Source organism: Trifolium pratense, linkage group LG3 (genome assembly GCF_020283565.1).
Source record: "Trifolium pratense cultivar HEN17-A07 linkage group LG3, ARS_RC_1.1, whole genome shotgun sequence".
In the NCBI taxonomy this organism is placed as follows: domain Eukaryota; kingdom Viridiplantae; phylum Streptophyta; class Magnoliopsida; order Fabales; family Fabaceae; genus Trifolium; species Trifolium pratense.
In genome coordinates this window covers 3,405,029-3,420,762 of record NC_060061.1, presented here as the reverse complement: position 1 = coordinate 3,420,762, position 15,734 = coordinate 3,405,029, and the positions used below count along the sequence as shown (strand labels likewise).

The 15,734-nt window shown below is 32.6% G+C and overlaps 2 protein-coding genes and 1 non-coding gene across 3 annotated transcripts; 2 read left to right on the top strand and 1 right to left on the bottom strand.

Moving 5' to 3' along the window:
• Positions 1 to 204: 204 nt before the first annotated feature.
• LOC123914380 (ankyrin repeat-containing protein At2g01680-like) lies at positions 205 to 3,929 on the top strand. Its single transcript, XM_045965506.1, has 3 exons — positions 205 to 869; positions 1,596 to 2,005; positions 2,563 to 3,929. The coding sequence occupies exons 1-3, from the start codon at positions 530 to 532 to the stop codon at positions 3,433 to 3,435; spliced, it is 1,623 nt and encodes a 540-aa protein (XP_045821462.1). The 5' UTR covers positions 205 to 529; the 3' UTR covers positions 3,436 to 3,929.
• Positions 3,930 to 4,293: 364 nt separating this feature from the next.
• Positions 4,294 to 13,958, bottom strand: LOC123914379 (protein VAC14 homolog). Its single transcript, XM_045965505.1, has 20 exons — positions 13,535 to 13,958; positions 13,320 to 13,433; positions 13,136 to 13,201; positions 12,623 to 12,712; positions 12,432 to 12,551; positions 12,248 to 12,276; positions 11,831 to 11,973; positions 11,645 to 11,739; positions 11,425 to 11,511; positions 11,142 to 11,249; positions 10,916 to 11,007; positions 10,637 to 10,718; positions 9,820 to 9,885; positions 8,101 to 8,216; positions 7,899 to 8,019; positions 6,772 to 6,933; positions 6,405 to 6,533; positions 5,936 to 6,004; positions 5,167 to 5,460; positions 4,294 to 4,912 (listed from the first exon to the last, which is right to left on the bottom strand). The coding sequence occupies exons 1-20, from the start codon at positions 13,622 to 13,624 to the stop codon at positions 4,823 to 4,825; spliced, it is 2,163 nt and encodes a 720-aa protein (XP_045821461.1). The 5' UTR covers positions 13,625 to 13,958; the 3' UTR covers positions 4,294 to 4,822.
• A 1,481-nt stretch (positions 13,959 to 15,439) lies between these two features.
• Positions 15,440 to 15,512, top strand: TRNAA-UGC. Its single transcript has one exon. It is a non-coding gene; the product is annotated as a tRNA-Ala (tRNA).
• The last annotated feature ends 222 nt before the right edge of the window (positions 15,513 to 15,734 follow it).

Below are 15,734 nucleotides of genomic sequence, written 5' to 3'. Positions count from 1 at the left end.
CCAAAGATAATTTTCTTTCTCTAATTTTTCGTTAATCTAAGTCTTTACATGTCACACTTATTTTTATCTTTCTAATTTCCATTGGTGTGAATATAAAAAATAGGATAAAAAAGACTTCACTATTAGTGTTATTGTCACATTGTGTAAAGTCAAATTCAGTTGGATTTTGTGTGCAATAAAAAGACTTGACTACATTAATACAACACACTTTCAATCACTCAATCAATAATTGAATTGAAATTTGTAAATAATAAAATAAATAATTTATTTAATTTATTTTAAGAATTGAATGCGATGGAGAATCACCACTTGTTGCACCCATACATTCATCATCATCATCATCATCCATATTTAATCTTCTTCTTTCATTCTCTCTCTATAATTTCTTCTTCTTCTTCTTCTATCTATCTATGATGATGATGATGATGATGATGATGATGAAAGTGAGAAACTTTAACTTCAATCCAAAGCTAAAACAGTGAAAAATAAACACCAAAAAAGCAATAAAAATCATATTTTTATTTTCATTATGGAGTCAAAGGGTCTTCGTTTCATGACCCACCAATCAATTTTCACCATGGTTGGATCTGGGAACCTTGATGGGTTAAAGAAACTGTTAGAGAAGCTGAAAAACGAAGATGATGATAATAGTAATAATGGGTCATCATCATCATCATCACCTATCTCTGTTTCTGATGTTATGTCTCTTCAAAACGATCATGGTGAAACACCACTTTACATAGCTGCAAACCATAATCTGAAGGAAGTTTTCACCTTTTTGCTCAAATTGTGTGATTTTGAGATTCTCAAGATTCGTTCCAAGTCTGATATGAACGCTTTTCATGTTGCAGCTAAGCGTGGCCATTTGGGTATTCTACATAAAATATTCTTATTTTTCTTTACTTTTTTTTTATTATTTGTGTTGGGTTTATTTGGTTAATTCAAATTTTAAGAAACTATGTTGGATATTGCTATTATTGGATGGATGAATTGGGATTTTTTGAGAATCCACTTGAAAAAAATTATTAACCCGAGGCAAGGTTCGGATAATTCAGAATTCAGCCGTAAGTTAGATAAAGTTTGACTAAAGACTGTTCCTTGGAACATGGCTTTGAATCTTATTGACCATTTGAGTTTAATCACTTGATTATTTAATTTCAAAATTTCAAATAACATAGTTTTGTTTTATTTTTTAAAAATGAAGTTTATAAAGTTCTTTTGAAATTTGTGCTTAGCTTGCATGGCTTTGCACATCTTTTGAATTTGGAATATAAAAGACTAAAAATGAAGTTTTTTTTTTTATGTTAAATTTCTATGAAGATCTTCCTCTTCCTATGACAGTAATATTTATGTATGTTTTAACTAGGACTACATAACTGTAATTGGGCAACACAAGTAGCAAATTTTACAATCTTGATGTTGAGTTTTAGGAATTTTTGTAAGTATTTAACTTTATGGTTTAAGGATCAATTTTGTAGTAGAAGTGAAGGAAGTTTATACTATCTTGTTCTTTTTAGTTAAATATTTTTACTTGTTTGTTGATTATATATGATTAAGTATTTCAATCATGATTTTAATATCTAACTTTTTTCCAGAAATTGTGAAGGAGATTTTGAGTGCCTTTCCCGAGGTTTGTAAGTTGTGTGACTCGTCAAACACCAGCCCTTTATATTCTGCTGCAGTTCAAGACCACTTGGATGTAGTAAGTGCTATTTTGGATGTTGATGTCAGCTCTATGTTTATAGTTAGGAAAAATGGAAAAACTGCACTACACAATGCTGTTAGGTATGGCGTCCTTCGTATTGTGAAAGCACTTATCTCCCGTGATCGAGGAATAGTCTGTATCAAAGATAAAAAAGGTCAAACTGCACTTCATATGGCTGTTAAAGGACAGAGTACATCAGTGGTGGAGGAGATATTACAAGCTGATCCTACAATATTGAATGAACGAGATAAGAAGGGTAATACCGCTCTTCACATGGCTACGAGGAAAGGCCGGTCACAGGTTAAACTCTTTCTCTTGAGCCACCATATATAGCTGTAGATTGTTTTTCATAGTATATTTAATTCAGTTTTATAAACTTGTCTGTAAAATCTTAGTTTCCTTGAGCATAAACAAGTTGTTAATCTAAGATAATGTGTGAACTTCTTCATGTAAGTATTTAACAGTTGATACACAACATTGTCATTAATGTATGTCTAATGTGATGTTGTAATTTATTGATAAATGACGTTGCTATATAGATTCTTTTAACGAATTTCTCCTCGTATGTTGCACAAATTCTCAATACTAATTAGTTACAACTTACAGTTGAAAGCATTATATCGGTGGTCTTGGATTTTAAGGAATGAGCTGTGTAAATTTAGCCTACTGTTTATAAGGAACTATAAACATCCTTAACTATCCTTATGCTTTATTAGTTGAGGCTCATTTATATACATAATGGGACAACAAAATGAATGCTTGTTTCCTTTCATAATTTTCCTGTCTTTTGTCGCAATAAATTCTTCTTCTCAATTTATATTTTTGCATCCTTTACTGACAAATGGTTCTTTTGTCAGATAGTGAGCCTTTTGCTAAGCTACTCAGCTGTGGATGTTAATGCCATCAATAAGCAACAAGAAACAGCCTTGGATTTGGCCGATAAACTTCCATACGGATCTTCAGCTTTAGAAATCCAAGAAGCACTTTCAGAATATGGTGCTAAATATGCAAGACATGTTGGCAAAGTAGATGAAGCCATGGAACTTAAAAGAACTGTGAGTGATATAAAGCATGAGGTGCAGTCACAACTCATACAAAATGAAAAAACTCGCCGACGAGTTTCTGGTATAGCTAAGGAATTGAAGAAACTTCATAGAGAAGCAGTTCAAAACACCATTAACTCTGTCACAGTTGTTGCTGTCCTTTTTGCCTCGATAGCATTCTTGGCTATATTCAATTTACCGGGTCAATATATTACGGAAGGACCACAGGCAGGAAAATCTAACATAGCTGATCATGTTGGATTCCAAATTTTCTGTCTCTTGAATTCGACGTCTCTTTTCATTTCCCTCGCAGTTGTTGTTGTTCAAATCACTTTGGTTGCTTGGGACACAAGGGCTCAAAGACAGATTGTGTCGGTCGTTAACAAGTTAATGTGGGCTGCTTGTGCTTGCACATGCGGTGCTTTTCTTGCAATAGCTTTCGAGGTTGTTGGAAAGAAAAAATGGATGGCTATTACCATAACTGGTTTGGGCATACCAATTCTAGTTGGGACTCTAGCAAGTATGTGTTACTTTGTTTTTCGACAACATTTTGGCATTTTCCAAAGTGATTCCCAGAGACGAATCAAGAGAGCGAGTGGAAGCAAATCTTTCTCGTGGTCTTACTCTGCAAATATATCAGATTTGGACGAATACAACTCGGACATTGAGAAGATCTATGCTCTGTAAGCTAAGCAATCATGTCTTGCCACGCAATACAAGACTACACTGGATATGTATAGTATAGTCCAAATAAGTTTTAACAATTATCAATATATTATAAAGTTATAATCATTTTGATATAGTAAAAATGCTAATGAGGATCAGAATAATCAAAATATCAATGATTATAATTTTATAATATATATAAGTGGTTGTTAAAAGTTAGTCACTTTAGGGAGAAAAAGTCATTTGGAGTATACTATACTTTCCTGGTAGCTGCAGCACCATACTGCAGTTGTAGATGTGGAGATGTAGATGATCTAATTTTCTATTTCAACCTTCTAACTGAAACCTGAGGAGTTTCCCTATGGTGATAATGTTTGCTTAATAAGATTCATCTCTCTAGTTATCAGTTTGAAGTTTTAGGTTGAGTTTACCTTTTCTAATGTTTGTGATTATAATTAATAATCAGCACTTGTATATTATTGTATATGTGATAAAAGGGAAAGGCATTTATGTAATTTACTTATAACACCATGTACAAGAGAAGTGCTTCCTCCCTATACCTGAGTTAATAGAAAAAGCAAAGATGAAAATTGAAAAGAAAAAAGAGAAAAGAAAAAAAATATAGTTAAAACTATTAATGGAAAAAAGAGCAAAAGTTTTGATATGAAAGTTAGCACTTATCATATAAAATTTAGTTAAAACTTATACAAATACATTTGTCATAAGATACTTCTAAATAAATTATTCATCAACTCCTTTTCAACAAGTATTTTGATTTAATTGAGGTATTTTCAAAGTTACCAAACAAGCTTATAAGTCAAAACTCACTTATGATAGTGATCTTCTACTATAGTATTAAACTATTAATGGAAAAACAAATGCAGGAAAAAAATGTGTTTACAACTTCAAGTAATCACAAGTTTACAACAAAATACAAAATCACGCGTCTTGTAATACGCCAACTTAGACACTAAGCATTAAGCAAGCATCTAATTTCTATATCATATGATTATTATATAGTATGTAATTGTATGCATAAAGCCACATGAAAAACAAGTACTAAACAATGAACAACTTCTTTTCTAAAATGAAGTATCCCCTCTGTCCCACACGGTTTTCAACAAAAACAACAGAACCATGTGAGTATCTATCAAGTTTACAAGATCAAAAGAATAGCCTGGCCCGGCCCAGCAAAGCCCAAGTTTTATCTTCATTCCAAAATCCATTTTTCACCATCCCAACTTTCTTCTATGATGATGATGATGATGATGATGATAAGTAGCAGTAGAATAAAAGGATCTGCTATTATGATTTACAACAATTTTACAAATCAATACCCTATCCCATTCAAAGTTCTACACATACACAGGGATTGGATCAGTGCATAATAATACTGATTCAATAACATTTAGCTAGCTCTCTTGAATGATCTTGGAGCATTAAGCTCATTCAAATGAGGTCTCTTTGTTTCTTCTTCTTGCCTTTGTACCTCCTCCTCCTGCATATATGAACAGCTTATGACTTAAATAGTAGAATGTGGCTTGTTAAGTACACTACAACTTAGCCTAATCTCTAAAGTTTAAGACTCTATTTTGATGAACAGGTTAAGTGCTTATCATATAAATGTGTGTGTATCAGCTATAAGTTGTTTGGGGAAATTTATGGAAGTAAACTTCCATAAACTCTCCCAAGTGTATATGCCATTAGATAAGCTCAAATAAGTCAATTTAAAAAGATATTTAACACAGTAACCTTTGCTACTGAGGTGGAATTTTTGCGTGTCTGTGCCTGTGCTCTAAAATGTTCGCGATGCTGTTGCTGCATTTGCTGAAACTGATTTAGCCTTGCAACAAAATTGATTCCATTGTGTGAGTTCCCACTGTCCACAGCTACGTCGCCATCCTCTGCTGTGTGAGATCCACCAGACATGTGTTGGAGAAATTGATAGGGGTTCCCAGAGGATGTTTTCTTCAATTGTTCACCATTGAAAGAATACGATGGCACGGCTTTCAAACGAGTTTTTAGTATCTTGAAGGCGGCACTTTGCTGCATAAGTGGTATAAAATGAAGAGTTAATACAAACAGAAAACCATGTCTATCATCAATGAAGAATTTGAAGCCAAAATTTGTAGAGATATGAATCATGTGATAAATAGCTTATGCAGTGATGCACAACAGTAATATAGTGTTCAACTAATATAAGGCAAGTGTTTCAACTAATATAGTGTGTGAGTGTGGAGAACATAAAAGGGTTAGCACCTCTCGTGTTTTCATTTGATATGGCCTCCATATATAATATACAGTATATAGTATATACATGTATGGAATACAGTATATCATTTAACTTGAGTGTTTTGCACGTGACCAGTCCAATAATTTTTTTTAATACGAACGGGTTGAAAGTGTGTCTGTCACCTCAAAGAGATGAGTCTATGCTTCAAAGAACACAAGTATACTAATACAAGAACACAGACACCTCAATACCTTTTCTAAGTAACAACAAAAATCAAGTAGCACTTACCTGAGGAAGCAACATCAGAAGGCCATACAGTGCTTTAAATAACCATGTATATCTTCCAGGCTCCAGAAGCTGCAAAATTAAATTAACCATTTAGGTTAACATGACAAACAAATAAACAAAGAAAGAAGAAACAAAAACCCAACTATAGATCACATGTTAAGTTCCCAGAATCAATGAACAACAGCTATAAACAATCAAATGACGCCATATTATCTTATCATGAGCTTTAATTACTAGGTTTCATCCAAGCACATTACTATCTGTTATGAGGCAAGTTAAATGATGGAATAAGGAATACGGATTGCAGATCTCAGTCCTAATCATTATAAACACAAAACTAACACCTTTACACTAAGGGTACCTTGTGTAACTAAATATAAAATATATTCTATTACAAATATTAGAGTATTCATGTACTATCCGGATACTCAATAACACTGAAAGCTGTGTGGACGTTACAATAAATCACCTGCAATCTTAGATAAGCGAAGACTGGAGTTTCTAGCAAACGAATCAATTTGTCCAGTTGTACTAAAAATTTGACATTAATATCCTCCTCTACCAGAGATTGAATCACAGTACTCGCATGTTGGTAAGTCTGTCAAGGAAGAGAATTTACATTAACCAAGAACTATGCAACATAATCCAAATGAAGCCAAAAACACAAATATGCATTGTTCAAGAAGTACATGTGTGAGTATGTCATGTCATGCACATTTGCAAGAGAAAATAAAATTCAAACTAATAGTCAAAACGAAGCCAACCCACCTAGTGGGACAAGAGTCACAAGACTTGATTTTTCTTGTTGCAATCAAAACCAAGTTATAGATACATACCTGAGCTAAGAAGCAAAGACTGATAATCGCCATTGGAGAATGACACCATGAGGCATACAAAGAAACAAATAAATCCTTTCCGGCAGGATTTACCAATGATTGCTTCAAAAGAACTCTAATCTCAGATAGTTCTGATGATGTAAGTAAGATCAAATTCAAAGCCTGCAATTTTTTTGAAAAGGGAAAAAAATCAAAAGCAGATATACACCACTTTGCTACATTATTAGATTGGCTAAAGGTCAGACTCAGGAAAACAATGCGTATGTTCAAAGAATGCATTTATTTTGAACATAATAAATCAAAACTGTTGACCGTGACATCATCTAGGTTAGTTATACACCAGTTATCGACTTCTCAGCAGTTCCTTAAAACTCTTCGACTCCCTGTTGGATCACTGGCTCTACTAATACTTATTTTCAGAACCAATTTTAAAGTAAATCAATATTGCCAATTTCTCTCAGATATTTACATGAGAGGACATTAATTAATAAAATCACAAGAAACAAGAAATTAATAATACAAACAACAAAGGGTATAAAAAGTGTGAAGGAAGGAATAACTTTGCCTTTCAGAACCAATTTTAAAGCAAAAATTATTTTTAGGAAGATTAAGCTTAATATCACTTTGCCTTTCAAATATCGGGTTTCAAATTGATTTATTTCACCGAATCTGAAGGAATAACAGCTGGTTAAAATGATATCAAACCAGAAATCAACTCTATATTTGGTACAATATTCTTCTATAATTGAAATAGATCATTTAATGAAGCCTACCCGGGAACATTTATGAAAATAATAATAATAATTGTACATACTAATGTTAGAAACATTAAGTCAGCAATATTAGGTGCCGTGCAACAATATCCATTTTTCAACAATAGTATAGGGCCAGCTCTTTGCAGGCTCCATAGGGCTGCCATAAGTTCAAGCGGAACAAGTTATCTAGCTAGGGATTGACAGGACAAATGAAACCAATTTTATAGTTGCCGATAAATGAAAGCAAATAGATATATCATGCACAAGTTTTGTGCAGCTATTTTTTAATTAATATTTTGTTTTGGGGATGAGAGGCTACAGATCAGAAGTGTATTGTAGCTTTTTATTTAACTTTGAAAAAACATGATCTACCTGAACCATAATTGATGCAAAATCCAAATCAGATTCCCCTTCTAGTATTGTAGAAAGTTCACGATAGACTCTCTCAGCATCCAAAAGCACACAGAGCCGGCGGATTATTAAAGCACCACGCCTAGAATATTATACAGAGTTAAAACTTAAAAATAGAGGTGGAAATCACTAATTAGAACCATATTTTAGGAAAGCAGCTTACTTCTCTAAAAGTGAATTGTCTGTCCGGAAATTGTGCATCAGGAAAACAACAAGCTGACGAAAGTGCTGAGGATCCTTCGCGATGCACGCATGAACTTGAAGAACTAGAAGAACAACCTATTACAGACAATTCAAGTGGATATTTTATTTGCTCAGATTAAATAATATTGCAAATAATGATAGTAGAGACTTTAAAATATCATTTATTCAAGTTGCAGTCAAGAGTTAAAAGGGCATATACAAGATATCCACACAAAGACCTTCTACTAAATTTAAAACTATAATCCACCTTTTCCAGAGAAAAAAAAGGAAATTGAGAGAGAGAGAGAGAGAGAGAGAGAGAGAGAGATACAGGAGCATGAAAATCATCCTAAATAGAAAAATTAAAAGAAACCAGTGAGCCAAAATGAGTCCAAAAAAACCGATGTAATCTATTTGAATATCATCTGATATTACCCAAAAGTAAGACAAAATTTAACCGGTGAAAACATCATATATCCAAACTCTACTGTACTCTACTCCTCTGGTACCAGTCAGTTACCCTACTGGATGCCACAACATAAGCTTGATGCATAAAACTTACATAGACAACAATCAATTACATTGCTTTGTGTTGGCTAATCCACATTCATGCCAAGCAAATCAGGCAGCGTTTAGCATTTTCAACAATTGCCTAATTATTTTTAATAAAAGCAATTTCTGCCAGGGGGATCCATCGGGACTTCAATGTCATAAGCTAAAAATCATGAAAACAGTAACTTATATATATATAGTTTGGTCCAATAATTCCATAATCTGAATGATTCTTTCCTAATTAATATTTCCCGCGTTCCTCTTTTTTAGGAAAAATGTGTTGCTATTTATCCGTCGTTTTCATATTTTCAATATTACATTACCTACTTTTTTGCAAATTACACACTTACCTTATCAATTATTTTACATCAATGCTAATGAAGAAAAAATGTAAAAGGGAGAGTAGGCCAATGAAAAGTAAGGGTCCGTTTGATCTGCAAAATATAAATAGTGGACAGAACAGTGCAGGAGTACAAGACATAACAGCACAAATGTTTAAGGTATTGAACAAACTTTGTGTTGTACGATGTTTGGTGGATAAAATGTTATTTTGGTATTTTAGACAACTTGTGCTGAGGACAAAAAGTTGTCCCATGGTTCTGTGAGGGACAAGAATTTCAAGTTTTGTCCTGTCCCTTGGCCCCCAATTTGTCCAGTACAGGAACAATTTTAAAATCAAACACAGTACAACAGAGTTGTCCTGTCCAACCCCTTATTTTTTAGCAGATCAAACGCACCCTAAGAGTATATTTGAAATTTACTTATTAATCAAAGCTATTTCTTGGTTTGTGCAAAACAACTTTAAAAGACATGTACATAGAAATAGGAGTATATTTAATAATATATATTTCTTCACAACTATTCTCTCCTAATTATAATATTTACCAATATCCAGAATTATTCTCTCAATTATGACTATTTAACTATAGCTTCAACCGTTGTACCACTAGCCCGTCCTTACTTCTCCTATATATGCTTTTATAATTGGGGGACTTTAACTAATAATCCCCTAACTATCAGAAATTTAACACTTATTTATAGGACAAGATAAACATACAATTAAAAGCATGTTTGAAAAAATATTTTATAAATGAATGATTTGATGAAACAAATCTATTACAAAAATAGTATCAGGATAGAAGGCTACCTCATCAGATGGATCTGAAAGTGCCTTGAGCAGGGTGTCGAATATGTCGTTCAGATATTGCAAAACCTGTTTCAGACATGAAAAATAAAATTGAATGAGCACCAAAATCTCTCATTGACATAAACAAGATACAGAAAAGCTTTAACGAGCATTTCAGGTAATGAGAAATAATAATTACTTAAAGAAGGAATCACATTAATAAAAGAAGAAATTCTGCAGAAAAAGGAATAGAATGACATGAAATATTGGTAGATAAATGTGTATTATTTGATTGAAGAGCCATGAAATACCATAATTATATCTTCTTTTTTTTTAATCAGCAAATATATTATATCATTCAACCATAAGTATAAGGCATACAAATGGTGAGAAAATGTACAAAACTGCAAAAAACATGCAGTAGAACAACATCATCACCTACCATAATTATATCTAAATGGCCCTGATTAGAAAAAGTGGTACTCCGTACTAAATTTAAACTAGGTAAAAAATAGTTAGATTCCTAAATCCTGGAATACAAGAAAGAAAATCATGCTGCCGCATCTTGTTGGGTATTTAGGAAGAGCTAGTAGGACAAGATAAAAAAGTAGCAGAATAGCATTTTGCTGGTTATTACAGTCAAGCAACATTCCTCAATTAGAGACCTCATACTCCCAAAGTACTTATGACATGTAGAGCATAAGCAAATGGGTCTTGCAACTGAGCTGTAGTTACATAGACCCTGATGGGGATATGAAGAAAGTAGATAAATTCACAGATGTACAGGGACTTCAAACATTGCCAAAACAAGGGCTGGATTAAAAAAAAATCTAGTCACCTCGGTGCGATATTCATTTACAAGGGTTGATATCCAGTGCAAAGCTTCAATTCGAGTAGCCTCCCATTCACTAGATATTTGCCTGATCAGCCAAACCAACCCGAAATCATTTGACAGTATAGTCAGTGCAAAATAGAATTGGATATACAAAAAAAGATCCTCATAATAACTTCCAAATAGTTTCTAAGGTTACCAAGATACTTCACAAATCTATAATATTTCAATTGCATTCATCACAAAATAAAACCTAGCATCTTTTCCCGGGATATAAAACTATACCTCCTGGCAATGGAGAGAATAGCTCCAACATCAAATGCTTCAGCTGGATCAGCCTTAATAGCACGTAGCTCGTCATTGGTTTCACGAGCAACCTTAAACATATGCCAGAGATAACTTCAAATTTTTGTTTTACATGGAAGGAAGCAATTTAATTGACAAGTGGTTAAAACAAGAGAAAAATAGAAAGAGAAACAAAATAAAACAAGAGAATCTCAAGTGAACCTACAACTCTGATTTTCTCTTCTTTATCTGATATACAGGGCAAAATGGCTCCAAGAATGTCTGCATAATATGGAACAAGCTGGTCTCCACCAAGTTTGACAAACTCATTTATCTGTTAAAATGAGGCACAGACATAAAGTTATATAAAATACAAATGAAACAAATCAGAAGCATTTTTCCTCTTAATATAAAAGAAGTATTGGTTTGAGAAAATTCCAAGCCTGAGCATACAGTATGGTAACAGTAAATACTTGTCAATTGAGTCAAAGGATTGAAGTGACAGTTACCCATGTGATAGCTGTTAGCCTCGTAAATTCATCTGGAGAACCTGCCCTCTGTACCAGTATTTGAGCCATTCGACCATAATCTACAGACTTCAAGAGTAGCACTGCTTGAGTCAGAGAATGACAAATGAACAAAAAAAGGGGATAATGACAAAAACGTAAGAAATTGACACTGAAAAGTGACAAAATCAATCAAAAGGGGAAATATTAGCAGGAGTCTTACTGGTGAATTCTTAATTTCTTGAAGAAACTCTGAAAGAGCTGAATCAGCCTGTTGACGTATTTCATGACTCGAATCACTTAACATGTTAAACAATCCTGAGAAGTTCACATGCAATTAGGCAGTTGACATCTACTTTATATAAAATGTAGAAAACTAAAAGGACCATTCTTCAAACAATGCGCTCACCATCAAGAAAATCAGGAAGGAAACCCAGCATATCAATATCTGGGACACTGTCCAATACAGTAATCCATCCTACCAAAAACTGGCGGACATATGGATTCAATACATTCATGCGCTCCTTCAACAGTGGTATAAATTCTTCGATACTAAAGATCAGAGAAGGAAAAAAGACGGAAATAAGGCAGATTAAATTGGAATAGAAAGTAAAAGTTGACTTTGATTATCTCATTTTGGAAATGAAAAGTGAAAGTTGTTCCATTTAGTACGAGATAGCTTCACACCTCATGGTGTTTACGCCTCTCGACTATTGAAGCTCTGTTCAAAAGTTGCACATAAGAGATTCTGTACCTACAGTTCTTTTGAAAACAAAGAACACTAGATACAGACAACTAATAATATAGACGTGAGAGTATGGGGTACCTGAACTGATCACTTTCAGTCACAATATCCTGTTTCAATAGAGAAATGTGTATCATCAGTTAATCTGAAGGAAACAACAACTGAACTTATATTGTAAAATAAATCCCGAATAAGCATACACATGAGATCTGCAAACATGTATAGCCACACAGAGGCTTTAATGGAGTCCTGTAAAAACTTATACCTTCACAAGCCGATCTAATAGGTGAGCAGCACTTTGTACATTTCCATCAGAGTCCGCGGAAAGCTTGCATAAGGCATCAAAAATGTTGTTGAAGTATAGAATAAAGTCCCCTCTCACAACCTGACAAAAATTGGCCATTAGTAGATGATCGGATTAAATCTGAACACATATCCACACAATCAAACTCTCACCTTAGCTATGTTATATAGTGCTTCACAGGCATAATAACGAACTCTGCTTTCTTGATCAGAGAAAGACTCTAGCACAGGGAGCACAATACTCTGCCAGGTACAAACATTATATCAAAATAAGCTCAACAACAAAGGTCCTGTTTGGATTGGCTTATTTTTTAGCTTATGCAAATAAATAAGTTTTTATGTATTATTATAATTTTGTGAAAGGTAGTTTATGAAAAAACAGCTTATAAAAATACAATTTCCGTTAGTTAGAACTTATGAATTGACATAAAAGCTTATTTATTTGCATAAGCTACTTTTCATAAGCTCAAAATTAAGTTAATCCAAACGGACCCAAAGTGAAGGATAACACTATTACTAATGCACATTTGCAATAAATCATTCCATGAGACTAAATTGCTAGAATTAGATACGATATAAGTTACCGAAATTCAAAATATTTCAATTCCATCCCTTAAGATATTACCAACAGTTAAACAAAATCAAAATTAATTAACAATCCCTAACCTCAAGATGCTGAGATGCTTCAGAAGTCAACCCAACAGTTGCAGCAGCTAATCCTATCAATCCTCCCTTCATTCAAAAATAAAAATAAAAAATTAAAACATAATCATCAACCCTATATAACATGATCAATGTATTGAACAAATTAAAATGAAATCAACATTTTTTCAAAAATTAAAAATTATACCTTCCGATGATTAGCTTGTGGTGAATTAATAAATTCATTAGTCAACAAATTGATAACAGCCTTAATTTTATCATGATCTCCATTAGCAGTTAATTGCTTCACTATATTCTCAATCTACACACAAAAAAATAAAATCATCAAAATAAAAAAATAAAAATTTAATCATAATTGATAAACCCCAAATTGAAAAAACAAAAAAGGGGCAAAGGATAAACCTCAAGAGCAGCATTTTTACGTTTCTCATAGAGCTTATCAGCAAGGTTACGAAGAACGGCTGCCGGAATAGACGACAGAGCGTCGGCCATGGCAACAGCCGCCGTGAAGGTGAGAAACAGTTGTTGATTGTTGAAAAGTATAAAAATAAAAAATTTGATAAAAAGAATTAAAATCGTTTTCGGATTTTTTCTTGCTCTAAACGAAACATTTTGGGTTCTTATTTTCGCATAAGAAATCGAAAGTTCGAAAATTTCTTTTGGAGGGGATAATGACTGACGTGGAAAGCGACTCAATTGGGAAAAATTTTGATATTCAGATCTGATAAAATTCAAAGGAATTGAAAATTCAGAACAAAAATTCAAATTGAAACCTAATTGTTTTTTATTTTACTTTGTAATAATATGATATAATTAATAATAATTTTTAATAATAATAATATTATAAGAACGTAATTTTTGACTGAGTGATGACCATAAATTTTCTTTCAAATTTCTACTAGTAGGTCCAATACCAACCAGCTCAAGCTTAAGGTTGAAAGTTGAATCTTGCAACTGAGGGACAATTACAATATTGTCCTCTGTTTGGGGACAGTTAGGTCATATTATTATGATTATTTATTTGGCAAATGCTAAATAGTGCCCCGGGCACTCTTTAAGCCCTTAAATAGTAAGTTTTTTATAGAATTTTTATCGGAATGCGTAAAGTCAACGCATTGAAAATTGTAGTGTTTAACTTTTTTAATCAAAAATTTCTTTAAATAGAATACTTAAAGAGTGCCCCGGGGGCACTCGTTAGCAAGACCCTATTTATTTATATGGTCAAGTAGATTTTATGTACAATGCTATTTTTGGAAATATATACTATAATTTTGTGTGACTTTTTGTTTGTGTAAATTCTTGATTCTTGATATTTAACAGTTACATTTAACTTCAATTAATTAATGAACTTAGATTAATTGATGTTTTTATGTACTTAGTTAGTTGATTGTTTATAAAATAATTTTTCACTAACCTAGAAGAAGTAGATGACTTGTGGATATGTGTACCACTACTATATGTGTCTTTGTTTGTTGTGGATTGAAAGAAGACAATATTATGCATGTAAATAATTTACATATTCATTTGCTCCATAAATTTACTATATAGTCTTTTCACTTTGTTTCATCTCATCCCAACTTATGGTTGTGCTCATCATTTTGCCATTACTCAAAATCCTTTGAGTTACTAAGGACTAGATAGTTTATCATATATCTGATGACCACTGCATGTAACTAATTCACATTATTTGATGATAGATGAATAACTGATTTAAATTAAGAATTAAAAGAGAATCCACATTAAAGGGACATGATTTTATGTAACTTTATAATTTTGCCATATAAAAAAATCTTTTTGGATAAGTCGAACTATTGGAATCAAAGGGAAAGAAAGATCGAGTAAGATAAAAAAAAAAAAAAAAACTAGCATGTGTCAAAGAAACTAGCAGATTGATACTAAATAGATACAATTGATACTAAATAGATACAAATAGGTTTTATATAGGTAAAGGAAACATCAAAACTTTTTTATGTATTTTCCTTCTTCATTCAATTGTACTATATTATTTTAAGAGTTTAAAATATACGATGATTTTATACTATTTTTATTTAAAGTACTCACAAATTCTGATTGATTCTCATTTTAAAATAACTATACGTTCATGTATGGTCTTTAATCTCTTCATTTATATGATTTTGTTTCCAATTTTATTGTTATTTACTTATTTAAATTATTATTTTTTGTTTCCAATTTAAAAAGTAAAAGTGACTCTTCTTGCAAGTGAACGTGATATTTCAGTTCATCCTTTAATGTAAAAGAGTAAACTAAATATATGTTATACATCTTGCAAACAAAAAAATATCACATGGGGATGTAGCTCACATGGTAGAGCGCTCGCTTTGCATGCGAGAGGTACGGGGTTCGATACCCCGCATCTCCAATTTTATTTTTTTGGACGCCAATTTTTTTAGGGAAGTGAAACTGACGGTACGTTGATGGCAAATTAACGGGCATGCTGGAAATACTAGTAACATTTGTTTTTTATTTTTGACACATAAACGACAAGACTTGATAATATTTTGGGACTTGTAATTTATTTAACCCAAATAAAAATGCGAATGATTTGTCTCGTTAATCTCATCATAATAATACATTAAAAGTC

What these genes read in the sequence shown, in the direction of transcription:
- LOC123914380 (XM_045965506.1), top strand. Translation starts at nt 530, where the DNA reads ATGGAGTCAAAGGGTCTTCGTTTCATGACCCACCAATCAATTTTCACC. An exon ending in AGCTAAGCGTGGCCATTTGG is followed by an intron (nt 870 to 1,595) that starts GTATTCTACATA and finishes ACTTTTTTCCAG; the next exon opens with AAATTGTGAAGGAGATTTTG. An exon ending in CGAGGAAAGGCCGGTCACAG is followed by an intron (nt 2,006 to 2,562) that starts GTTAAACTCTTT and finishes TTCTTTTGTCAG; the next exon opens with ATAGTGAGCCTTTTGCTAAG.
- LOC123914379 (XM_045965505.1), bottom strand. Translation starts at nt 13,624, where the DNA reads ATGGCCGACGCTCTGTCGTCTATTCCGGCAGCCGTTCTTCGTAACCTT. An exon ending in CACTATATAACATAGCTAAG is followed by an intron (nt 12,552 to 12,622) that starts GTGAGAGTTTGA and finishes AATTTTTGTCAG; the next exon opens with GTTGTGAGAGGGGACTTTAT. An exon ending in TTCTGATGTTGCTTCCTCAG is followed by an intron (nt 5,461 to 5,935) that starts GTAAGTGCTACT and finishes CCACTTATGCAG; the next exon opens with CAAAGTGCCGCCTTCAAGAT.